Source organism: Corythoichthys intestinalis, chromosome 8 (genome assembly GCF_030265065.1).
Source record: "Corythoichthys intestinalis isolate RoL2023-P3 chromosome 8, ASM3026506v1, whole genome shotgun sequence".
Taxonomy (NCBI): Eukaryota; Metazoa; Chordata; class Actinopteri; order Syngnathiformes; family Syngnathidae; genus Corythoichthys; species Corythoichthys intestinalis.
The window spans coordinates 39,296,592-39,323,570 of NC_080402.1; the positions used below are offsets into that span (position 1 = coordinate 39,296,592).

Sequence of the window (26,979 nt, forward strand, 5' to 3'; positions counted from 1 at the left end):
TTTCACTGTGATTGTATTTATTATAATCTTATGTGAAAAAACTGGACCTGATTGCATTATAGCCGTGTACATATATATTCAAAAAACTAAGAATGAAAAACGTTTACCACATCACAAAATGGAATAAAGATTGTGTTTTTCAGAACCATCTAATACATAGAGACCCTAGATGTCACGAAAGATCATGCTAAATTATGGGCCCCAATCAGCAATGTGTGGGTTGTCTTAAGGGGAATTTGTTTGAACTATATACTGTTCTGTTAAAAACATCAAGTTTATTGTAGAAATCCCTGAAGTGAGACCCAATGTAGCATCCCAAACCAACTAGCGCCACTGAAAAACAGTGCTGTGACAAATATTTGTCATGCTGAGTTCAAGAGACAACGATTAAGAAAGATGTTGTATTCTTCTGCGGTTCGCTTGATCAACTTTGCAACAGAATGCATGTACTGTAAGTCCTTGTGTCAGTGCTTGTCAACATTTGTAGATGGTGAGGTAGTGTGCATGGTTTAGCAGGCCTTCATAGTCAAGTTTTGATCACAATATCATTATTAAAAATTACTGTACTGGAAATTGCGGAGAACAAACATTTCAGAGTATTTGACAGCCCTAACATTGCTACATACAGTATGACTGAGTCTGTACTGTACAACACAAATCCAGGTAGACAAGTGCTAGTATGCCAATACGTATAGCATCATTGTGGAGGAAAGAATATTAACAAACCAAAAAACAAAGCATCTGGATCAACATTGAGCAAATAAAATCATTGCATACAACAAAACATTTCAGTTATTTCCAAACTTGGCGGTACTATACGTTTTATTATGACAAGGTACAGCTCAGGGTCACACCAAAAAAACCTTTACTGTGACTCTAAGGAGGACATCTGTATTTTTACAAGTGGTACAGGGCAGAAGTCTTTTTTCCCCCCACAAGTGCGCCAGCAATGATTGTGTGTGTGTGTGTGTGTGTTGAATGAATTGTGTTGAATCCGCTGTACGCCCCCAACACAAATGCAACATACTTCACATTTTCATTTTAATACACAAATAATGGAGGTGCCAGCCCTGACACTGTCATGTACTATATAAAAACAGATAGGATGTCCCCTGCGATAATTGATGACTGAGCTATTTAAAACAACCATTACCTACTTTTCTATTAAATAAAAATCAAAGATCACTTCATAAGACTTGCTATTAAACATTTTCATATGCTTTCTGCATGACTTTGCTGAAAACATTTATCAGAGTAAAGAAAGGGCTTAAAGTCTGGTACAGTCATGCTGCTGCACACTAGACATCCAACCAGTACATATGGATCCCGATAAATTAGAATATTGTACATTCATTAATTTCTGCATTTCAGTTTCACTACAAATACTCTTGTGGATTCAGTAAATACATGGGAAACACTTGAAATGTATTTTGTCTGTTATGAAATATTCTAATCTCTTGAGTTAATCATTTTTATAACAAAAAATTGAAATATGTGACTATGTAGTGAATCTATAAACATATTTTACTTTGGAAAGAAACAATCACACCCAATAGCGCAACAATATTGTGAGTTTCAAAAATGCATGAAACAACAGTCATGCTGTTGGCAATGTTTAAAATTTGGCTAAAGAAAAGCCAGGTTGTTGCAGTTTAATTTTTTTTTTCATTTGGTGCATGAAAGAAAAAAAGATCACATGACCTATCAGTTATATACAGTACCAATTGCAAATGAAAGGAGACCAATCTCCGAAACAAAACTAATTCCCCAACCACTAGAGAAACAATAGTGCCCAAAATATTTGGGAATAAATCCACACAATCCAGTCGGTGCATGTATCACATTTTGGTCAAACTCCTAAATTATCGAAACTATCCTTTCTAGCGGGAAAAAAAAAGTTCAGTGCTTAGATGTTATAAAACACCTTCCACAAGCTATATAATTATATTTTCTGTCAGTCAATTATTCTTTTGGTTTCATTTTTACGTTTTTTCAAGTAATTTACAGCCATGTTACTTTTCAGTTTAAAGCATGAAATAAAGTGATCATTCAACCTAAATAAAAAGAAAAACAAAAAACACAAATGGAAGAATTCACACTTAAATGGTAAACTTTTATTATGAAATGAATAGGGGTGTAACGATACATCGATCTCGATCGATATATATATGGCGGAAAACACTGACAAGGCTGAAAAAGCAGTTTCTGCTCTTGCACCCTTTTTTAAAATAAACTGCTGTATTTTAAGCCAAAAGAACTGTTGTGTTTGATAGAACAAGATGTCTATATGCTGCCATAGCAGTTTCATGGCACATTAAGCCCCCAAACTAGTTTTAATTTGTCCGTTTTACCCTGGAGACCTCCCTTTTACAGACACCACGCAACCGCTTTTGTTTCAACCCAGCAATAGAAAGAAGTAATTCTATTTTTTTTTTCCGAAATGTCCATCATTTCTAGCCTAGCTTAAAATCCTTAATTGGTGTCTAATATTTTTTTTTTTTAATTTTAAAAAAGGACTAAAATTATTCACTCGCACATTTTAAACTTTTAAACAAATTAAGTCTCAATGAAAAAAGTAGTGTCTGTAAATAGGTCACAGATATTTACCTAATAACTATCGCTTAACTGTATTGTACTGTATGTTTTTTGTTACTGTTGCATTTTCCCTAATATTTTAAATGATAATCAATCCAAACAAGGAAAGAAAAAAAAAAGTTTAAAAGGGGTAATATTTGAAAAAGAAAATCTCGACCACTCCTTGATGTCTGCCATTTCTGCATTGCGACCCTTGTCATATTACCGCGTTTCACCCATGAAATCCCATCAAAAGTCCAGCTAAGGCCATTCGTAACAGTGTCTTGACACTGGGTGAGACATGCTACATGGAGTGTTTGGATCGAAAAAGGTAAGTACGTGATAATATCTCGTTAAAATCATAAAGTCTTTAATTATGCTCCCTCATGCTCTCACCTCGAGTTAGGGTTTAGGGTTTGTTTGGTGTTTTTTTTAAATGCCCTCCTGTTCAGAATTTTTCTTCCCCCAGATTTTAAGCTTTCCAATGATGTATCACACATGCATATGGGACAATTTTGAAATTTGGCCAAATTGGGGGTCTCAGAGCGTAACTTCAAGTCACCTAAGTGTTTTCCGCCATATATATATGTTATATATATTGGTTAAGCACAATTAAATCAAAACGCAAAACCTCCATTAAATCTTCGTTTCTAAGATAAGCTGTTTTAGTAAAAATTGTTTTCATTCAAATGTCTGAAATGTTTCGGTGACACACTTCTTCAAAACATCCAAATTGCTTTGTTTTTTTGTTGTTTTTTTATTGCTTTTTGTTAAACGATTGTGTTAAATGAGTACGTATTGTACTAAATCGAATCAAATCAAATTGTGGCAGACATGGTTAATACTCGGCAATTGTTGTATAGTTCTCTAAAGAATCGATATCGTATCGTCATGAAATTGGTGATTTACATTCCTGGTGATGAAATACGCACTGCTTTGTAGATTTGAGAAGTCACAGGAAAAAAATGGTGCTACTCTTTCCCTTCTCTATATTTTTTATTCTAATGAGTGCAGTATACAATTAATATGGTGAGTGTGGTTTGGAAAAAAGAATAGCTACATATATACTGCAAGTGGATAAGATAAAGTAGGAGTATATGATAAGTAGCCATATTGTATCATAAGGGCCCATCAGGATATTCAACTTTTTTCAAAATGTTGCCATATAGGTTAATGCATTAAAACCTTGTATGACACTCCCACTAAAGTGTCTATACAGACGAAAAAAAAATGTTAATATAACATTTTGATGCCACCATGTGTCATTTGAATTATCTAAACCAGCAGTAACAGTGGGATTGTTTCCTACATTATGTACATACTACCAGCAAGGACCCAAATGTATTTACAAGTGGACAGCAGCATTTTGAGAAACCATAGCTGATTAGAATCCTAACTTTAGTATGAAACCCGGTCCAATTTGTATGGTTGTTTCTTGTTGTCCTGAAAATCCTCCTCAGTTAAGACTCAAAATTTGTTGCCAAATGCATTTGAAAGATTAGAGTCAGCTGAGCACTAACATAAAGAGAAAGAAGCAGCTGAAAATTATGAGCAGCATGACAACTGTGAGATTGGAGTAATTATAGTAAGAAAAATATAGAAAATAATGAGGGTAACTGCACGCCTGTTTGGCTCCCTGCAGTGTGTTCATCTTGTGTATGAGTGTGTTTTTGCTGTGTGTGTTTTTCCCCCCCAAATCAAAATTTAATTACAATATGACTGTGTGCGTAATGGTTAAATTAGTGTCCTTGAGTGACTGAAAGTAAGGTGCAGTGGCGCCAAAGTGCCAGCAGGTGGAGATCTAGAGGGCAGTGAGGCGGCCAGTGAGGGCTGCCTGGAGCTCTGAAGGGAGGAAGACTCCAAGCTCTGTAATGATGCCTCCGGTGATGAGCTGGTGAGGAGTCACGTCAAATGCCGGGTTCCACACCTCGATCCCTGCAGATTCATAGGGACAGCAGATTAACTGAAGAAAAAGGCAGTGATAGGCAATACGTAAAATACAAATAATTTGTTGCCATACAAAATTCTTCCTTCTACATTTGAAAAAAATCTTGTGACTCTTTGTCAAAATGTGCTTCTTTGTTACAAACTCCAAACTTCCACGGCTGAATCGCGAATAATCTAAGAATCGGAAATTTTGCACACCTCTACCAAGCATGCTGTAGTCAACTATCGTAGCTGGTGGGAAACGTTCATGACAGTGTTTTCTAACCTTTAATTTTGTATAAATGTGAAAGCATATTGGAGGTATTCCCTTCTCGGCAGCCACCCTCCGCAAACATGTTTGACGTGTTGGTTGACCCTCCTCCTCTAAGCCGCGGCCGTCTGTACCTTTTCTCTAGCCAAAGTATTGCCATACCAGCGATTTTGTTTTCTTCGTTGGGGGAGAAAGTTCAGGAGTTTCACCTCCTCCAGCCACAGCCATCGTGTAGCACAGCTGGCTCACTGACACTGAGTAACAATGGGTGGGGGAGGGTTGTGCCTTGCAGGTGCAAGCGAGGGATTTCTCCCTTTATTTTTGGGACATAAAAAATAGTTAATACCGTAGGGACGGTTTGACTGAAAATTTTGGAGGTTTTGAAAACGTGATGTTTTCATACCACAGTATACCTTGAAACCAGTAATGGGCAGATGCCTACTGCTTACTATTGTGGTTGTTTACAGTGACATCACAAATTGCCCTACATTGTATATCTTCTACAGACTTTTGAATGCAATTTTACAGTAGGCTACATGACTGCAAAATTGACAAAGAACAATAAAGAAAAGATTTGTAAAATGAATACCACTGAGACTCAAGCCTTCATCATTATCTTTTCCTGAATGTTTAAATTCACAATTTTCTGGGTGAAGAGATTTTTTCAAAAGCCTAATCTGCCCATCATGAATTTTGCCCCCCAAACATCAGCATGTGCTTTTAATATTCCAATCAAACTTGCTTATCTTAAAACATTAAACATTACCCGTGAACCAAGGCAGAAAATCTCAATAAAATACAAATAGGAAAAATAAAGTAGTAAGGGTGTGTCTGTGAACCAATGGCAGATTATAATTAACATTTTGAGCATTCTTTTTATTCCATTGCGGATTAAGTTAAACATTTAATTTTGTGATCTCGTTTCATGAGACTCATTGTTAAAATGTCAGCGCCTATTACTGTGAATATTATCAAACAAATATTTTTGTTTCGTTTTAGGCCTCATTTTTTTCATATTGTTTTTTTTTTCAGCCCATAATTTTCATTTTGGCACCTCCCTTAATGCCTTTTAATACTGGGACAGTTAGAATGTGAGCCAAGTGTGTGCATTCACTAAACCAGAGCCAATATTATCTGACTAAATACATTCACAAATGAAAGAGTCTAATAAGCCATTGAACAGTCAACAAAAAATTACTACATAGTAACTATATTGAACACCAATACAAATTTCACTCCTCACCTAAATGTAGCAAAGTGAGTTAGGCAAATTTTAAGCTTTATTTTGGGGACGTAAAGTATGAAAATATCCAACAAGTGCACCTATATATCCCTATAACTGACCACAAAGGTCCATAACCAAGTGCTAGCAGGATAATGTGGCTAACTGACTCTAGACGCGATCAACAATTAGGATTGATTATAGTTTTTCTGATCGACCAAATTTATGAAAACAATACCTTTCGTGAATGCAGTACAACTCTTGCGTTGATCTCATATGCAGGTAAACGGTTCAGGCAAGTGCACCTCTAGTGTTGTTAAAAAATAAAAAATAACAGCTTGTGCATTGACAGTTGCACTGACAAAGAAGTTCTGTTGAAGCCAAGGAGAGAGATTTGTCATTTGTAGTGCAGATCCTCCTCTCTGAGGACCATAGTGCCTATTAACTGAGAGTTCTTTAATTACTGTGGAGCACCTCTCTGCTTTACAAATGCAATTATAGACTACCACACACAAAATTTACTTACACGGATCCACTATTTACAGACAGACTTCTACTGACAAGCACATAACACAAGTGCCAATTAAACTATGTTCAATGGTCTTTTATCCTTAATTAGGGTGCCATTCAACATGCTAAATAAATAAACTATTTTAATTGGACCTTTAAATAATATGACAAAATGGTTGTGCAATCAATTCTTTTAGCGTTTATACTATCTTATAAATTGATCGGCCACTCTTCTGTTTCCATGGTGACCCCTGGACCATATACCACTTTGTATGCAGTATTGGTAGTCTGTCATCTTGTATTAGACTAGCTAGCATCCCAGATAACTTGATTTTAAGAGTTAGCAAGCTTTGCCATTCGCTAAAACAATCCATTTCAAGACAGGTTTATATGACAGGAAATTTGTTTAAAAATTTGCTATTGCAATGTGCTGTGCATCCATTTGAACCTCAAAGCTGAAAGCAAAACAAAGACTGAAGGTTTGTCAAACTGTATTTCCTCAAACCGCTGAAACAAATGAGTTGAAATAAATTTGGACAGGCTTGCTAGGTTTAACTCAATTTGAAATAATGAGGTGAGTACATGCAGATTAATTTCCTCCTTTACATGCACGTATAGTAAGCTTATTGTTGTATGCATTATATCAGGGGTCCCCAAACTACGGCCCGCTTCCACATTTGGTCTGGCCCCCTGAACAATACCAGAGAGCATTTTGAATTTTTTATTTTTTTTTCCCAATAGTGTTCTTTATTTCCTGGCCTTTTTCTGTGAAGAACTCAGAGAGGGTTATTAGGTTATTATCTATTTAATTAATAGTGTTATTCATATTTATTATTATTATATTATATTATTATTTGTATTTTATTTACTTTTGTTCCGTGAAGAATCCAGATAGGGTTATTTGATTGTGGCTTTCTCAAAAACATTTTTTTTTCAGGAAAAAGTTTGGGGACCCCTGCATTATATGAATAATACATATGAAAAGGTTTTTGAAGATAATGTGACACAAGTGTTTGCTTTTACAAAGTTAAAGGCTCTTTATGCGGTCGGGGGCTTGATGTGACGAAGCGGCTCCCAGGCAAACTATCTTTTCAAGTTACAGTGTATCACAAAAGTGAGTACACCACTCACATTTCTGCAGATATTTAAGTTTATCTTTTCATTGGACAACACTGACAAAATGACACTTTGACACAATGAAAAGTAGTCTGTGTGCAGCTTATATAATAGAGTTAATTTATTTCCCCCTCAAAATAACTCAAAATATAGCCGGTAATATCTAAACCCCTGGCAACAAAAGTGAGTACACCCTTTAGTAAATAAGTACATCCCTATATGTCCAAATTGAGTACTGCTTGTCATTTTCCCTCCAAAATGTCATGTGACTCGTTACAGGGGTGCTGTCAGCGTTGCTGCAGAGATTGAAGAGGTGGCGGGTCAGCCTATTAGTGCTCAGACCATACGCCGCACTCTACATCAAATTGGTGTGCATGGCTGTCACCCCAGCAGGAAGCCTCTTCTGAAGACGGTACACAAGAAAGCCCGCCCGTCTCATCAGACCATAGGACATGGTTCCAGTGATCCATGTGCTTTGTTGACATGTCTTCAGCAAACAGTTTGCAGGCTTTTTTCGATTAGAAAAAAAAGATTTGAATTAAATTTTGCTGCTTCGAATATTCGTTTAATTTAAGTGGTGTTTTAATGGTTTATTTTGAAATTGTTTGCATTTAGTTTTATTGATTTGGGTGGATACAGTGCCTTCTAGTCTGCTTCATTTCACATGGCTGAATCCATCCAGCCTATTTTTGTGGGATCATTTGTTAAGAGCATTGTAAAAAAAAAAAAAAAAAAAAAAAAAAAAAAAAAAAGCATTTTATAGCATTTAAACTAGCGGACTTTTGCAATGCAAGTTAGCCAATTGTTCTTTTGTTGTACATAGATCCTCATTCATCTATTTTTTTATACTGTTTGAGGCTGAGCTCAGGTAATTTAATTTTTCATCTTCCTTATCCAAATACTCGATCATTCGAACTAATGGTTCATCGATTAATCGACTACTAAAACAATCGATAGCTGCAGCCCTACTCTGCAGAAATGCTGACAGAGTCACATGACATTTTGGAGGGAAAATGACAAGCAGTACTCAATTTGGACATTTAGGGATGTACGTATTTACTAAGGGGTGTACTCACTTTTGTTGCCAGGAGTTTAGATAATAAATGGCTTTATTTTGAGGGAAAAATAAATTAACTATTATATAAACTGCCCACAGACTACTCTTCATTGTGTCAATGTGTCATTTTGTCAGTGTTGTCCCATGAAAAGATATATTTAAATATCTGCTGAAATGCGAGGGGTGTACTCACTTTTGTGATACACTGTAGAAGTGAGATGTCAAGAGCACAAATTTCAATTTACCTGAATTGCATAAGCATGAACACACACATGAACAAGCAGTTTGTACTTACCAGAAGCAGCAATGGGTATTCCATTTATACTGGTGAGTTCCTCAGGTGGACGAACTTCGATTATGATATCCCTGCCACTTTCTAGGCTTAAGTCACATGAAGTGCTAGGAGCCGCCACGTAGAAAGGAATCCCATGATGCTTGGCAGAAATGGCTAACTGGTATGTACCCACTTTGTTGGCTGTGTCACCATTAGCAACCACCCTGTCTGCGCCAACTACCACAGCTGGAGTAAAAACCAATGGAAAAACAGGATTAAGATGAGATTGATGTGAAACAGACATTAATGAGGAGAAACCAGAACCTGTTATGTTCATTTCTCTCATGGTGAGGGCCGCCATGCTGTCTGTGATGAGTGTAGCAGGAATTCCCTCTGCAACAGCTTCGTAGGCTGTGAGTCGAGACCCTTGGTTGTATGGCCTGGTCTCCGTGCAGTAGACACGTTTCAGCCTCCCTAGCGCATGGAGGCTTCGCACCACTCCTGCACAGCCAGACTCATGCTTAGACGAACACCACTTGAGTCAAGATAGTCACCTCTCACGATTAAGTCTTACCTAGTGCAGTGCCATATCCAGCCGTGGCAAGTGAGCCCGTGTTGCAGTGTGTGAGGATGGTCACAGAGTCTCTTGGGACTCCCGAAAGGATGTGCTGGGCGCCATAGTTACCGATCTTTTTGTTGTCATTGACGTCTCGTTCCAGCATGTCTTCAATCCATGCTATTACACTATGGGGGGGCACGATATGTTATATGATTCCCCAGAACACTTGATGGACACGTTGAATGCAATTTACAAGCATGTACGCAAGAAAATAAATCTGTTTGGAGAATTTTTTGTACAGTCAGCAGTCTAGGATTTTTCTGCATGTGGCGGTAAAAAGGTATTTGCTTGACACCGACAAACAAAGATAAACCAGTAAAGTTTGAAATAATTCATAACTAATCATACTGTGCGATTTTAAACAAAAAGTAGCATTAATATTTAACATACTCTAGAAACAACATTATCTGATTATCTCTCACTTCAGAAAAGAAGGATTCGCTAATTGCCATTCTTTGTGCTAAAATGGGAACAGAGGCACTTGAGCGGCCATTCAAATTAGGGGGGCAGTGCCCTTGTGGCTCCACCCCTAAAACTGCCACTGGCTTCAGTTATGCAGATTTTTTTTCTCTCGCCAGATTTTTTATTTTTTTTATTTTTTTTAATTTCTTTGGCTTAATGCGGTTATGTAATATGTTATAGTACAGTAGAATAATTACAGTTCATAAAGATAACTTTGTACTGAGAAAAAAATACCATTGTTTACAAATATATATATAATGTTCCTCCTTACTTGAGTATTCTTTTCACCAAATACTTTTTTTTTTTTTTTTTTTTTTCCACTTGTTTTTTATTCCCTTTTACAAAACAATTCACACTTACACCCAGTGTATTGAAATGACAAACAGCAAACCTAGGCAAGATACACCAACAAATCAGAAAGAAAAACATGCATATAAAAGTTAAATAATAAAAAAAATAAAAAAAAATAATAATAATAAATAATAATAATACTAGTCTACAGTATCGTGGCCCAGCCTTCAATCTCTCCTGAATAATCCAGTCCACATCAAAGTTCTTGTTTATCGTTTGAAATTGGTGCCCTCTTTTATTTTCTAAAGTCTCTCCATTTCTTCCATTTCTCTTCAAATTGACTTTCTTGCAGTCTTAATCTAAACGTAATTCTTTCCATTTCACATAGCTCTTCCACCGTGCACATCCACTGCTCCTCAGTTGGCTGATCCACTTTACACCACAGTCTCGTGATTGTTTTTTTACTTGCAGTCAGCAACACTTTGACAAGGTACTCATCCTCCTTTTGAATCATTTCCCGAGTTAAGTTCCCCAAATAAAGCACCTTGAATGTTTTTGGAATAGCATATCCTATTATTTTCCGCAAATCTTTCCAAATTATATTCCAATATTCTTTTATATTCTGGCAAGACCAGAATATATGCAGGTGTCCCACGTCCTTATAGCCACATGCTCTCCAGCATGGTTGTTGAGTGAATATAATTTCTTTCTTTTGCAGAGGACTTATAAAAAAGCGTACGATATTTTTCCAACTAAATTCTCTCCAAACCTTGGAGCTAGTGGATGTGCTCTGTGTCTCACACATCTTTGACCATTCTCCCTCGGTTATTTGTGCTTTAAGTTCTTTCTCCCATTTTTCTTTAATGTACAGAGATGTGTGTGTCTGACATGACATGAGTGCTTTATAGAGTTCAGAAATAACTTTGCATTTTTTCCCATCATAAACTTTCTTGAATACCTTGATAATCTCATTTTCAGTTACACCCTTGACCTCTTTGTCATAGTAGTCTTTCAATTGTATGTATCTATAATTGTCCTCCTCTTCCAATCCAAATCTCTGCTTCAATCTTTCAAAACTCTGCAGCTTGCCTCCTTCCACCACTTTAGTTATTGCCGTTATGCCTCTTTTTGCCCACCTCCTAAACCCTTTATCATTTAATCCTGGTGTAAAAGTATCATCAAATGCGAACCAACTCAGAATTTTTGTTTCCCTTTCCAGATTGTACCTTTCCACCACAGTTTTCCATATATCCACTGTATTCTTAGTTATCTCCCCCAGTTGGTTATGCAGTGTTTTAATTTGTTCCTTGTGTGCTATTAAATTCCGCATTTCAATATTTGTTTTTCCTAATTCAATATCTTTCCATTTTGCAGAGTAACCTTCCTTGCACCAATAAACCAAAGGTCTAATTTGTGCTGCAAAGAAATATTCTTGCAGATTTGGCAATGCCAATCCGCCCTTCTCCTTTGGCAGCTGCAGAGTCTTGAACTTTATTCTTGGTCTTTTACCCCTCCAAATGAACCGCGAGATCCACTTGTCCCATTCTACAAATTGTTTTTTTGGAACTTTCACTGGCAGAGATTGGAACAAATACAATAGTCTTGGCAAAACATTCATCTTGACCACTTCTATTCTTGAACTCAGATCAGTAACCATATCCGACCACCTCTCCAAGTCTTTTCTTATTTCTTGGTTGATTTTTGTATAATTTGCTTCATATAAATTGTCCATTCCCTTCGCTATATTCACACCCAGGTATTTTATTGATCCAGCTGTCCAATTTATTTTATACATATCATTTATTTCCTGTGATGGCACATAGTTTATTGCCAATATTTGAGTTTTGGAGATATTGACCTTATATCCCGAGTATTTCCCGTAATCCTCCAATAGCCTCATCAACTTTGGTAAATTTTCATTTGGTTGTCGCAAGTAGACCAAAATGTCATCTGCAAACAATCCTATTTTATGCTCTTCCCTTCCAATTGTCACTCCCTTGATATTATCCTGTTGTCTTATCATTTGTGCTAATGGTTCAATGACCAACGCAAAAAGAGTTGGGGAAAGGCCACATCCCTGCCTCGTCCCTCGTGCCAATTTGAAATTTCCAGTCAGGCTGCCATTTATCTTAATTCTTGCATGTGGGTCCTGATATAGGGATCTAATGCAATTAATAAATCTTTCATCAAAACCAAATTTTTGCATTACTGTAAAGAGAAAGGCCCAATTAACACTGTCAAAGGCCTTTTCCGCGTCTATGCTTACCAAGATTGCACTTTCTCCTTTATTTTGTATTTCCTCCATGATAAGGAGTGTCCTTCTAATATTATCTTGTGTTTGTCTTTCCCTGATGAAGCCTGTCTGGTCTTCATCTATCAAATCATGCATAAATGTCTCCATTCTCTTGGCTATTATTGATGTATACAGTTTATAATCCACATTCAAAAGTGAAATGGGCCTGTAGTTACAACATTGCTCTCTGTCTTTACCTTCTTTAGGAATAATTGAGATGATGGCCTCTTTCCAGGAGGGGGGGATCTTTCCTGTCCTAAGAGTATAATTAAATGAACACTGTAAAACTGGAGTTAACTCCTCTTTGAATGTTTTATAAAAGCAAGCCCCAAATCCATCTGCACCTGGTGATTTTCCTGGTTTTACTTGGCTTATTGCCTTTTGTATCTCCCCCATTGAAATTTCCGATATCAACATCGCATTTTGTTTTATGCCTAGCTTTGGTAAATCCAAATTATCTAAAAAATTGGTCGTATATTCTCCTTCTTCTGACCACGGTTGAGAATATAATTTACGATAATAATCTTCAAATATTTCTCCAATTTCCTCAGGGTCATATGAAATTTGATTGGTTATTGGGTCCCTCATTTTATGAATACCATTTAACTCTTGTTGTCTCCTAACACGTCTTGCCAATATTTTGGTTGCTTTTGATCCTCCCTCATAGTAAGTTTGTTTAAGGAATCTTGCCTTTTTTTCCAACTCATCCAGCAAGATATTATCAATGTTTTTTCTAATCTTCTTCATCTCATTCCATAAATCTGGATCATTCGTCTCTTTATGTTGTTGTTCCAGTTCTTTTAGATCTTTTGTTAGTTTCTGAAATGTGTTCAATCTGGCCCGTTTTGTGAATGTGGCGTACGAGATCAGCCTCCCTCTGAGTACTGCTTTTAGGGCATCCCATAAAATTACTGGATCCACCTCCCCATTATCATTATCTTTCATATAACTATTTATTTCCCCTTTAATTTGTTCGACCAAGTCTTTGTTGTTCAAAATACCTTCATTAAGTCTCCATAATGTATTTCTCCTTCTATTGTTCAAGTGAATTTTCAGATAAATTGTGCTATGATCTGCTATGTCCATCACTCCTATTTTACATTCTCTCACTCTATTCATATCACTTTTATTCATAAGAAAGAAATCAATTCTAGAATATACTCCATGTGCAGCTGAATAGTGAGTGTAATCTCGAGTCTCTGGGTGCAGTTCTCGCCACACATCTGAAACATCCATTAGTGACATCATTCTATTCATATACTTATTAATGTGTTTCTTATTTCTCTTTACACTTGTAGTATCCAGTTTGTAGTTCAATATCACATTAAAATCACCCCCACATAGTAGGATTCCTTCCATTTCCAAATTTATCATATCAAAAATCTTCTCATACACCTTTTTGTCACTTTCTGGAGGGGCATATATGTTAAACAGTGTCACCAATTGATTTTCTAATTTCCCTATTACCATGATGTACCTTCCCTTCTTATCTCTAATTTCCTTTTTCAGGTCAAACTGCACCTTATTAGAAATCAATATCATCACTCCCCTCTTGTGATTTTGTCCATATGAGCTGGAGAATGAGTTACTGTAACCTAACTTTTTAAATGTTTCATGCTCTTCCCGTGTTAGGTGTGTTTCCTGGAGAAAGATGACCTGTATTTTTTCTTTTCTGAATTTGGATAAGGCCTTTTCTTTTTTCCTTTTGTTGTTCAGGCCATTAATATTTAATGACACCATCATTATATCATTGTGTGACATTTTTTGAATCTCTGAGCATTATTCTAGACCACTTTACTGTAACATAACACCGAACAGACAAAAAAAACCCAGAAACATACAACCCAGACTCCCCGGTAATTATGAACCTTATTTCCCACAGGTTCAGTCTCCCTGTTGGCGGGAGAAGGGGATCTCCTTCTTTAAACAAAGGGCCCCTCCTTGTATATTGGGATTTCCCTAAATCAGAGATTCCCTTGCTACTAGTTATGTCCAACATAAAAATACATTTCTAAGACTCCTTGTCGAAATTTAATTAATTTAAGAAGCCTCATTAATCATAAGCAGAGAGGATGTGATAACGATGAGGGGGTAATGTTAATGATCCCCATTCACCCAACCGTCGAATGATCTTAACTTTGAAGGAAAAAATATTCAATCCCCATTGTCACTCTTTGTACTCCACCCCATCACCACTCCCTCTAATGCACAAAACAAGCATTTACTCATCTTCAATTGCTCTTCTAAATTCCTGCAGCTTCCTTCTCGCTCGACCCGCAGTGTCTTCAGGCGAATCCAACGACGCGGCTTTTTCGGCGCTTGTCGCGTTCCTCTTGTCGATGCGTTGCCATGTTAACGCACGAACGCGTTCCTCGAGTGATGTTAGGCCGCTTCCCACGCTGTCCTGTTGCTCCTCGATCTCCAGGCCTCTTCTCTTCATGTCTCTCGTTGCTTCTCCCGCGCTGTCATAGATCCTAGGACCATCTGACCAATGGATCCTGATTTTACTGAGGGGTGTTTGAAAGCGTATCTTTTTTTCTTTCAAAACTTTTTTAACCTGAGTGTAGGATTTGCGCTTCTTCAGCACCTCTGTGGGGTAATCGTGGTCAAAAAAAATCTGCCTTCCTTCAACTTGAATCTTTTTTTTCCAAGCCTTGGCCAAAATACTTTCTTTAGTCTCGTATTTCAAAAAGTTGACCACAATAGACCTCGGAGGTGCTCCCGGTGGCGGTTTCTTCCCGAGGCTCCTATGCGCTCTTTGAATATGGAGGTCTGTCTCATCTCCACTTACGAGCTCCCGGCGGAGGAGTCCTTCTACCCGCTCGCGTACAGATTCGTTGTCACGCTCCTCCACGCCGTAAATTCTCAAGTTACAGCGCCGTCCGTGTCCTTCCACTTCAGTCAGTTTGTCTTGTAATCGTGCTTGTTGTTTAAGGAGCGAAAGGATGGCTTCTTTTGCTTCGGTATTCCACTCCTCCAACTGGGCCACCCTCGCCTGCACTTCGGCGATATCCTTCCGCTGCACTTGAATGTCTGCTATGTTTTGTGCTAATTTTCTGTCCATTTCCTCCATAAAGTCCGCGAACTCACGTTTCACCTCCACCTTAAAATCGTCTTTGAACTTGGCGAAATCCTCTTTTACCTCTTTCTTGAAATCTCGAATTTCTCTCGAGATCGCAGCAAGTCCTTCGAGTAAAGTGTGGGATATGTCGGCGTCGCCAACTTCGCCTCTTCCTCCCGCACCTTCGAGTTCTTGGTCTTTTTTATCTTTAGACGTCATTTTTTTCTTAGAGCTTCTTTGCCCTCGTCCCCCGCTCATTTCTAGTTATTCAAAATTCGTGTTCGGTTGTTCTCATTGTCAGGGGGGAATAATTTTATCAAGTCGACGCGGAGCTCTGCTCTACGCTGCCATGCCGCTTCACCCGGAAGTCATTTTCCCAAATACTTTTTTTACTTGTACTTGAGTACACTTTTGGGATGACCACTGATGAGATAATTATTAAGATGTTTATAATACATTTTCTTTAATCAATTGCTGCTCTCAATGAGGAGATGCTTTGCTTATTATTGCACGCAATGAAGAAATGTTTTGCTTTGAAGAAACTGGTAGGATCATAAGAATGGCACCAACCGGCCTGTTTGATACAGCGGGGCCAAGACGGCGGGGCTGCTCTGGATTTTTTGACACACATGTATTAATTCCACCTACATGCACACAAATGGCCAAACAGGTTCAATTCCTTTCAAGGTAAGACACCTCTTTGTTGCTAGGGCCATCCCAAATAAAAAGAGAGGGAACGGACAGCTTAGGATAGAACGATTGTGGAATCTGTATTTTGTAATCTTAGCATTGCATTGTATAGCTTCCCTCCCTCTCCTTGCAAGCTGTTCAATTAAATTGAGTGCCTTGCCTCCTTGTTTTCTGCATGTTTAGAAATGTCCTCATAAGGATTTGTATTTGTACTTGAATAATATTATTTTGAAGTAACGCTACTCTTACTTGAGCAAAATTTTTGTCTAATCTATCCACCTCTGATCAGCACAAGCTAAATTGTTGATACCTTAAAAGAAAGAAAACCCCCACAATGGTCATTGAAATAACTTGAATTTGATGAAACTGGAACTGGCCAGAACTACATGTTGAAATACCACAGGTTCAACTTCTACCAAAATGTTCCTTGGACAAGCCACATCTGTTCTGTTTTCAGTCACATGCATGAAAAATGTACGGTAAAAGAGAAGAATATTGCCTCTACTGTAAAAAAAAAAACTTGTTTTGAGGTTACTTCACAGTTTCATGGACTCTAAAAAAGAAAAAGACGATTCTGAAAAGCCTGTTTTCGAATCCTATTAAGAATTTGAAAAAGAGGCTGAAACATGTAGACTGGAGAACGTCTTTTAGGAGTGTATTTCGCCGTTAGGTTCTACAGGTTCCCTTTATTGACTGTCGGCCTAGATCTGCTTGACAGTTCAACATCCTTGATATAACCTCTGTTGAGTATTAGTGTAACGCAAACGCAATGCAAAAGGACAAAATTAAATGAAAACTAATTAGAATATAAACATTACATTTTTATGGGTATAAATTAAATTTAACGGTTTAAGGTGGGTAGTAACATGATGCATGTATGGCAGACATGTCCAAAGTCCGGCCAGGGGGCCAAATGCGGCCCGTGGTCAAATTTCATCCGGCCCCCAGCCTGTGTCATAAAATCAATAACGTCTGGCCCGCACACCGACTTAATAAATTGGTCAGCAGTACTGCTACCAGCATATGAAGTAGCTTACACATTAAATGCTGCTCCTCATTTACCCACTAAAAGGCAGCAGCACTCGAAGCAACATTACCCCGTGTTACCCTTTATTCCCAATTTCTAAAATGGCGACAATCAACAACAAAAAAGTTGACTGTGACGGCCGACGCTTCAAGGATAGGTGGAAATTGGACTATTTCTTCTCTAAAATACGCAACAACTGTGTCTGCGTCATTTGCAAAGAGACAGTCGCTGTTTTTAAAGAGTTCAATGTGAGGCGATATTACCAAACAAGACACGCTGACATGTACGACAAGATTACAGGGAAGATACGTAGCGAGAAATTGAAGCAACTTGAAGCTAGTTTAATTTTACAGCAGCAGTATTTCGCAAGAGCTCGAGGGTCGAAAGAGAACGCCACAAAGGCTAGTTGCGAGATTGTTGAAATAATTTAGGGCTGTCAAACGATTAAAATTTTTAATCGAGTTAATCACAGCTTAAAAATTAATTAATTGTAATTAATCGCAATTCAAACCATCTATAAAATATGCCATATTTTTCTGTAAATTACTGTTAGAATGGAAAGATAAGACGCAAGACGGATATATACATTCAACATACTGTACATAAGTACTGTATTTGTTTATTATAACAATAAATCAACAAGATGGCATTAACATTAAGATTCTGTTAAAGCGATCCATGGATAGAAAGACTTGTAGTTCTTAAAAGAAATGTTAGTACAAGTTATAGAAATTGTTATATTAAAACCCCTCTTAATGTTTTCGTTTTAATAAAATGTGTAAAATTTTCAATCAAAAAATAAAAGTAGTACCTCGCCATTGTTGATGTCAATAATTACACAATGCTCATGGTGCTGAAACCCATAAAATCAGTCGCACCCAAGCGCCAGCAGAGGGCGACAAAACACCAAAAAACAAGTGGACATGACACTGTGTTGTCATTTTAGTCTGTTTGAGAGGGGCATGTGCGTTAATTGCGTCAAATATTTTAACGTGATTAATTTAAAAAATTAATTACCGCCTGTTAACACGATAATTTTGACAGCCCTAAATTAATTTAAAAAATAATAATAAAGCAAATGTGATACACAGAATGGCTTGCTAAAATTTGCTTAAATATATTGTTCTACGTAAAGGACGTCAGCCAAGGTCGGCCCTCCACATTTTCACCACACCAAATCTGGCCCCCTTTGCAAAAAGTTTGGACACTCCTGATGTATGGTATGCGTATACACCCTTGGACGACATAAAGTATTTTCATATTTAAAGTACGTTATATATTTGTAAGGATTTCAATGGCATTTACATGGTTCAGAAACAAATATTCCTAATGATTAATAGCCAGTCTCAAATTTTAAAAAGTTATACTTCACAGAAATTCGCAGGTTTCATACCGTGGGTGTGTCAAAATTAAAGGTGTGCAAATCAGGGACAAAAAAAGATGTGCAAAAGTGAGTATATGGCCCTTAGTCATCTGATTACCAAGGGTCAAACCTAAAATACAAAAAAAAAAAAAGTGGCCTTTTTCACTCAATGCTCGGATGCTAAAGGGCTTTTAGGTAATTGAAAGTATTGAGAACCAGTTTATGACAATGCTTGTGTAGTTAAATGTAATGCACATGCAAGCAGGCCATGAAGCAGGCTAAAAAAAATAACACAAAAAACTATCAAGACAGATGGCATAAACTATAGGAGCTGCCAAATTTCCAATCTGCTACTTTTTAAGAATAATGCACAGGCAGGCCCAACTGCAGACAAAGGTTTAAAAGACTACAAAAGGAAATAAACTAGTCGCAATATCTAGTCCCTGGAGAGATTTGCATATCACAAACTTTCTCCTACCTTTCTCTCAGCTGCTCTGAGTTTTTCTCCATGCTCTCATTCTCAGCAAACTCCATTAGCTCGCGGGCAGCACGTCCCATGTTAACAGCTGTAGGCCTGGCTGATGTCAGGTGACACAAAGATTCTCTGATGAATGTCACCGGGTCGTCGCCACCTGCCCCTGCCCTTAACTCCACAGCCAAACTCAGGCAACCTACAATGGCGATTGCTGGGGCACCCCGGACCTAGTAAAGAGATGCGGTCATTAAGCAGAATGAACAGCAAACAGCAATGTTACCATGGATTAAAGTGAAAAAAAATCCTTTGACCGAACAAAGTTCCAGTCAAATGATTTGTCAAAGTGGTATTCGAGGTCCTGAATTCAGTTAAAGTAACGGAGAATCTTATCCCATCTGTTACTTTGCAAAATAGAGTATCACATTTATTTATAATGTTTTGTGTATTCCATGAACAAGCACTGAACTCACTTTAATAGTGACAGTAAATCTACATTTTTCATTGAAATTAGTTTAATTTAATCCATTGCAGCCTCTACGAAAACATGTTTTTGTCCCGTGTTTTTTAACCACAAAAAAAAAAAAAACATGGGTGTATAAAAATGTTGTAAAATAAGACAATATAAACCGTTTAGAAAAGTGTCATTACTACAGTATATGTTGAGATATGACAGAAATCAAAAACTGCACTTCAGTTTTGTGTCAAAGATCCATGGCCTGAGTCCAGGTACAAATGGATGTGCATTTTGTGCTACTGTACAGTAGCTGCTTGTAAGGTTTCTCATTTAATATGTTTGATTGTTTGTCTCTTCCAATAAAATGACTGAAAGTGTATCGGTGACTGTGGGTATCTTATTATTTCCACTTCAATCTTGGGGCAGTGTATCTGCAGCTCCCTTATATTATGTTTTGGCGCTCATCTTTTCCTTTCGGCTTGTCCCGCTAGGGATCGCCACAACGTGTTATCCTTTTCCATCAACAGCCATCTTCTGCCTCGCTTATACTGTACAAATTACTGTCATGGTCATGTATTTCCTCATTACATGTAGCAACCTTCTCTTAGGTCGGTCTTGAGCTCCCTTATCTTGCAGATCCATTATCATCATCTACCAAAATAGAGTGGACCCACAAAATAGAGTTACCATCCCTTATTTCAAGACATACGATGCCACCTAAGAATTATGTGTCTTCTAATACAATGTTTTTCCAACCACTGTGCCACAGCACACCACTGTACCATTTGCATTATGGCTAGCCATTAGTGAAACTATAACAGTGACAGCAATGGAGAAGTTATTGAAAAGGAAAGATGCTCACTCGGAACAGGACTTTGGAAAAAAAAAAAATTTGACCAAGATAAATGCCCAATTATCAGTGACGGTTAAAAAATAAATAAATAAATTAATTAATTAATTAAAAAAGTCTCTGGTGTGAGGCAAGATAGTGAAAGCTTTCTTTCATTTCGATTTGCGATCACCGGGGATGAGGATGCAATGATACTTACTACGTCAGGGGTGGGCAAACCGGTCCTCGAGGGCCGCAGTGGACCTGGTCTTTGTTCCAATTGATTCAGCACACACAGTATAACCAATGAGGTTTCAGTGGAAACAAGGAGCACCTGACTGCAATCAACTGATTGCACTTGTAAGAAACCAGATTGGTGAAAATCTGTCCTCATGATGGGTATGAACAAAAACCCACACCCACTGCGGCCCTTTGTGGAATAGTTTGCACACCCCTGTACTACGTTGTGCTTGGTGTGTGGTTAAAACCTATCAAACAATGCTATGGTTCCAAGTAAGCGGAATCACCAAAAAAAAAACAAGAAAGTAAGAATGGCGAGTGTTTGAGAGCTGTTGAGGAAGAACTTTATTGATGCCTTTCATCGATTCCTGCCAGGATATCAGTTTTGTGTTTATACAAACAGACCTAGGTGTGAGTGAGGAAAAATGAGTGTAAAATGTGTTTTTCTTTGTTTGAGCCATGAATTTATAACAATAATGTAGGCTACAAAGACTCAATTTTTAATTTATTTATTTGGTGGTGTGCCTTGGGTTTTTTTTCCCCTGAAGAAAGTGTGCCATGGCTCAAAAAGTTGAAAGACACTGTACTAAAGGATGTATTGTAGTACTATACACAGGTGTGTCTTTTAGGGTAAAAAATAGACATCTGTGTGTTTGAAATAAAAAAAAAACCTATATATATATATACTGGACTGTCTCAGAAAATTAGAATACACAATATTCTAATTTTCTGAGACAGTCCTGTATATTGTTCTATGTAAAGGACGTCAGCCAAGGTCGGCCCCCCACATTTTTACCACGCCAAATCTGGTCCCCTTTGCAAAAAGTTTGGACACCCCTGCTTTAAATGGTGGATTAATGTACAGGACTGTCTCAGAAAATTAGAATATTGTGTATTCTAATTTTCTGAGACAGTCCAGTATATATATATATATATTATACTGTATATACACTGTTATATCTAAAATCATAGACACAATGAATGTTTATGGATTATTGAGTGATGAGCACCCTTATAGAATTTTATGTTTTTAAAAGTAAAGGAAATATAGTGGTATGAAAAAGTATCTGAACCTTTTGGAATTTCTCACATTTCTGCATAAAATCACCATCAAATGTGATCTGATCTTTGTCAAAATCACACAGATGAAAACACAGTGTACTGTCTGCTTTAACTAAAACCACCCAAACATTTATAGCTTTTCATATTTTAATGAGGATAGCATGCAAACAATGATAAAAGGGGGAAAATAAGTAAGTGAACCGTCTGCCTAAAGCCTGAGTCATGCTTCTACGTTGTAGTGACGACGAAGCGACTGCAGCGTCAATGAGCATTCGGTAGTTCTGCGGCAAGGGAGCACGTTGTTCTGTAATTCACCGCCAAGCCACTAGAGGGGCGTGTCATTGTATTTGTAGGGTTTTGGGGGACTGTTATCGACTTCCTATAGTTTTCAACCAGTTACACAATGCCAATGGAGAAAAAAAAAATGCCCACTGTTGATGCCGCACACAGACTTCTAGCCTCGGGTGGAAGTCAGCAAGCTGTGGCGGCTAGTTTCAAACTTGCATTGATCACTGTGTCCAGAGTTTTGTCCAAGGTCTGCAAAGAATTGTGGACAGCCCTACAGCCCGATTTTTTGCCGTGTCCGACAACCAGCCAGTGTGATGCCATAGCAGATTTCTGGTGGCTATGGAACTTCCCAAACTGCGTTGGATGCCTCGATGGTAACCACGTTATCATAAAAGCACCGAGGCACTCTCAATCAGTGATGATGTAATAAGTGTGTGAACTGTGTTGTTGAAAATTAAACATCAAAACAACTCTTTTGACACCAGACCTGTGCTTTAATCTTCATATACTGTACTTGAAGTGTGACATATAAGAAGTCACAGCAAACATATGCACACAATAAATGATGAAGTGCACCAACCAAAAATATGACAAAGTGATAGAAAGCTGGCCTTTTTTGGCTGACTAGGTCACCGCTTCGGGTGGCCATTCATTTCCGAACGCACACATACTGGTCTTGGTGGTTCTTCCGATTTTTTTTTTTTTTTTTAATGCAATCGCTGACCTTGTCATTCGCCAATCTTTATAATGTCTTGACAAGACATTGTATAAGCTGTCGCACTTTCTCTTCGATAATACTGCCGTCAACTTGGTCAATTTTTGCGTGTAGCAAAACAATGTTTGAAAATGGCGGTGATTTCGCGCTGAACCGCAAACAGTCTGAGCGGACCAATCATAGTCCATTTGTGCCACGTCACCATGCGCTGATGCCACACAAGTCAAGATTTTCTTGAAGTGAACGACAGGCTACGGCTGAGGGTCATAAATAGAGTCTGCCTTGACGGCGCAGGTATGCCGCAAAAACATAACTCTGCCTTAACTGTCTGCCCTTTTTACCAAACATTTTAAGTCAGGTGTGTGCCCAATCACTGATGAGTGGTATAGACCTCCCCTGCCAACTATAAAACACACACTGGGTAAGAATTGTCTGGTTGGAAAGCATTGTCTGATGTGCATCATGGCTCGGTCAAAAGAGCTGTCTGAAGACCTGCGATCAAGGATTTTCAATTTGTATGAAGCTGGGAAAGGATACAAAACCCCTCTATGTTCATCAATCGACAGTCAGAGAAGTTGTCTACAAATAGAGTTTGGCACTGTTGCTTCTCTCTCAAGGAGTGGCCGTCCACCAAAGATGACGCCAAAAGTTCAGCGCGGAATACTCAGAGAGGTTAAAAAGAACCATAGAGTGTCTGCTAAAGACTTACAGAATTTTCTGGCGCAGTCCAATATATCTCTGCACACATCAACTATATGTAAAACTATGGCCAAGAATGGTCTTCATGGGAGGACTCCACAAAGGAAGCCACTGCTGTCAAAAAACATTGTTGCTCGTTTGATATTCGCAAAAAGGCACTTGGACACTCCACAGACGTTTTGGCAAAATATTTAGTGGACTAATGAAACCAAAGTTGAATTGTTTGGGAGTAACACACAACATCATTTGTAGAGGAAAAATGGAACAGCTCACCAACATCAAAACCTCATCCCCACCGTGAAGCATGGTGGAGGGAACATCATGATTCGGGGGTGTTTTGCTACCTCAGGGCCTGGACAACTTGCAATCATTAATGGAAGGATGAATTCAAAAGTTTATCAGGATGTTTTGCAGGAAAACCTGAGGTTGTCTGTCAGACAGTTGAAGCTAAAAAGAGGACGGATACTGCAACAAGACAATGATCCAAAACACAGAAGTAAATCAATTTCAGAATGGTTTCAGAAGAACAAAATACACATTCTGTAGTGGCCAAGTCAAAGTCCAGACTTGAACCCCATTGAGATGCTGTGGCATGACCGAAAGACAGCGATTCATTGCCTGGAACGCCAGACTCAATGCTGTTCCAGCGATAGAGTCTGGCGACCGTTCCGCGGATGAAATTTCCAGGGCGGAGCAAGCCACAGCATACGGACAGCGGAGTGTACCAATCAGCCACGGGCAGACGTGATGTTGGTAAAGCAAAGAAACTCTACCGTGAGGAAATAAACATACGAGGAGAGCGGAAAACGAAGAAGTTTATTCAACATGGCTAGCGCAAGACAGACTGTTGGTTTTAGCGACTTAATGTGTTTTTCGTCAGTTAAAACAGAATTTACCGTGGATTGGAACATATTATCGGCTCTCCCGTTCGCCATCTATGTTGTTGTGGATACGACTTCCGACGCGCAAGAGTGGCGTTGCTCGTTAAGAACACGTCACACATACAAACGACTGATTGCACGGTTACTTTCGTTCGGGCTCGAGAGGCCAATGAGGAGCTGGGTCCCAGACTGTTCTCCCAGTGTTTAAAAACTACAGAGAGAAAGTCTGGTCATCCCAGGCAAAGCGATTCATGCCAGCCATCCCAGGAATCTGACTGAACTACAGCAGTTTTGTGGGCCAAGATTAGTCCTGATCGATGTGCCAGACTGATCTGCAGCTGCAGGAAGTGTCTGGTTGAAGTTATTGCTGCGAAAGGGGGTGGGGGGAGGGCACAAAATATTAAATTTGATGGTTCACTCACTTATTTTTCACCCTTCTGTCATTGTTTGCATACGATCCTCATTAAAACATGAAAACCTATAAATGTTAGGGTGGTTTTAGTTCAAGCAGAAACTGTTTTTTCATCTGTGTGATTAATAAAAAGATCAGATCACATTTAATGGTGATTTTACGCAGAAATGTGAGAAATTCCAAAAGGTTCAGATACTTTTTCATACCACTGTATATGACAGGACGGCACTTCTCAGATGTCACCTAGTGTGGGGTGAAGAACCTTACAATCGTGATAAACAACTCACTATTTCACCTCTTTGTGTCAAGCCATCTAAATCTCACTCTTAAACTGTGTATTTAGAGTGTATAACCTTGGCATGCACCACAAAGAAAAAATACTAAGAGATGACTCATAACGCAAAAGAATTTTAAATTGAGGCACTTGTCATCCAAACTTTCTTTTGTAAATTATTTTGATAACATCTGTCACTTAACCAACTGTGAGCAAAAAGTTAGAGATCATTGCTTTGAAATCACTGGAGCAGTTAGTCATTTCTCTCTAATGTTAAACTACATCACCATGACATCACTGATTTGCTCAGAGCACAATTCTTCATGCTGACACAACCTCACATCACACTTGTAACTGCTGCATGAGTATAACTGGGAAGAAGAAAGGATCTGCAACATCTTCGAATATACCATCAATTGATCAAGAAGTCCAACAGCATGCAGGTGTCCATCTAATGTTCACCTCTGGCTTTCAAGTATGTAGTGATGAATGAATGGGGGTGTCACTGAGTGCAGAACAGGACCAAAACACGAACAAAAACCCTGGCAAAGGTCATTAATAATTCATCAATAAACCCTCCCAGAGAAAGGAGGGGTCCGCTTGAAGTGTGGCTGTATATGAACAGATTGTCTCGCTTGCACTAGAAGATTAGTAATCTATACATTATGGATTTTGGAGTGGGGTGGGGGGTGTTGCATATTCCCCCAAAAACAATAATCCAGGCCGAGGGCGGTTTGAGCAGGGCCACACATGCGTGCACCGGCAGTGGAGGGAGCACAAAGGAGTCGACGGCACAGGCGCGCATGCACGACGGAGGAAGATGCACATGTAGCCGGCGTGCATTCAGGGAGGGGACGGGAGTTTTACCTTCATGGACTTAATGGCCTCGTATGCGTCCTGCACCGAGCGGATGTCATCGTAGACGGTCTGTTGAGGCAGTAGCAGCTGGTTGAGGATCTGCAGAGACCCGGCACGGTAGCGGATCGCTTCCAGCGTCATGACCGACACAACGAGGCAGGATGTTGGGGAGGAGAACAGTACGGACGGGCGGGCGGGTGTCTGGCGCACACACACACATACAAAAGCACACACGCACACCTTAGCACTTTACAATTCCCTTGATCCACTAAGCGGGGCCTGGGAGTCGGCTGGTATCAATACGAACAAAGTTGGAGGAGGAAGATGAGTAGAAGGTCTTCAGTGATGAAGAGAAGGAGAAAAGGGAGAGGAGGTAGGCAGGAGAGCTTCACCTACACTGACAGGCATCCAGACACGGAACCACGTGTCCACGATGCAGGAAGTACTTGGCTCTTTAGCCTCGCCCACCTAACTCTCTCTCCAATATGATCTCTCCTCTCGCTGTGCCCCTGCCCCATCCCCCTTCTCTTCGCTTTCAGCCCCTTTGTCAGGGGAAATTTCACATTCAAAGCAGTTATTAGCATAACACCAAAGCTCCCGTTTCCCCCGACAATTGCAAGCATTTTCTTCCAACAATGCTTCTATTTTTGTGTTCGACCGATCGTTGAGTTTACCCTTGTTCTGTATTGCAATGATCTTTATGATTGTTTGAAAGAAAAATGTAACCTCATGTACTAATATCGCACGTCTACAGTTTTCCAACCTATATTAATAGACAAGGCTCATGACTGAACATACCATGACTTGCTTATAATTAACCTTCTGCCATCTAGTGGAAGAGAATCAATTTGTTCCATCACTATACGCCCCTGGTGTAGATAGTATCGGTAGTATACTCTGCTAACCAATTAGGAATTTTTTCAACCAATAATACAGTATATGTATTTGTAGTGGAGCAAATGTTGACAGGGCCCAGAGGAGGAGGGGGTCTGACAGATATTTTAACACTTAAAAACAGTGGTACCTCTACATATGA

At 38.7% G+C, this 26,979-nt stretch overlaps 1 protein-coding gene across 2 annotated transcripts; it reads right to left on the minus strand.

Annotated features, from left to right (window-relative positions):
• Positions 1 to 26,390, minus strand: mri1 (methylthioribose-1-phosphate isomerase 1). 2 transcript variants are annotated; one of them, XM_057844096.1, is made up of 7 exons: positions 26,251 to 26,390; positions 25,953 to 26,144; positions 19,235 to 19,458; positions 9,525 to 9,694; positions 9,275 to 9,451; positions 8,972 to 9,196; positions 1 to 4,509 (listed from the first exon to the last, which is right to left on the minus strand). In XM_057844096.1, exons 2-7 carry the CDS (start codon positions 26,082 to 26,084, stop codon positions 4,376 to 4,378), a joined length of 1,062 nt encoding a protein of 353 aa, XP_057700079.1. In that variant the 5' UTR covers positions 26,085 to 26,144; positions 26,251 to 26,390; the 3' UTR covers positions 1 to 4,375. The 2 variants fall into 2 exon arrangements, with proteins under 2 accessions (XP_057700079.1, XP_057700080.1); XM_057844097.1 differs by having other exon boundaries at positions 25,953 to 26,364.
• Between the last annotated feature and the right edge of the window lie 589 nt (positions 26,391 to 26,979).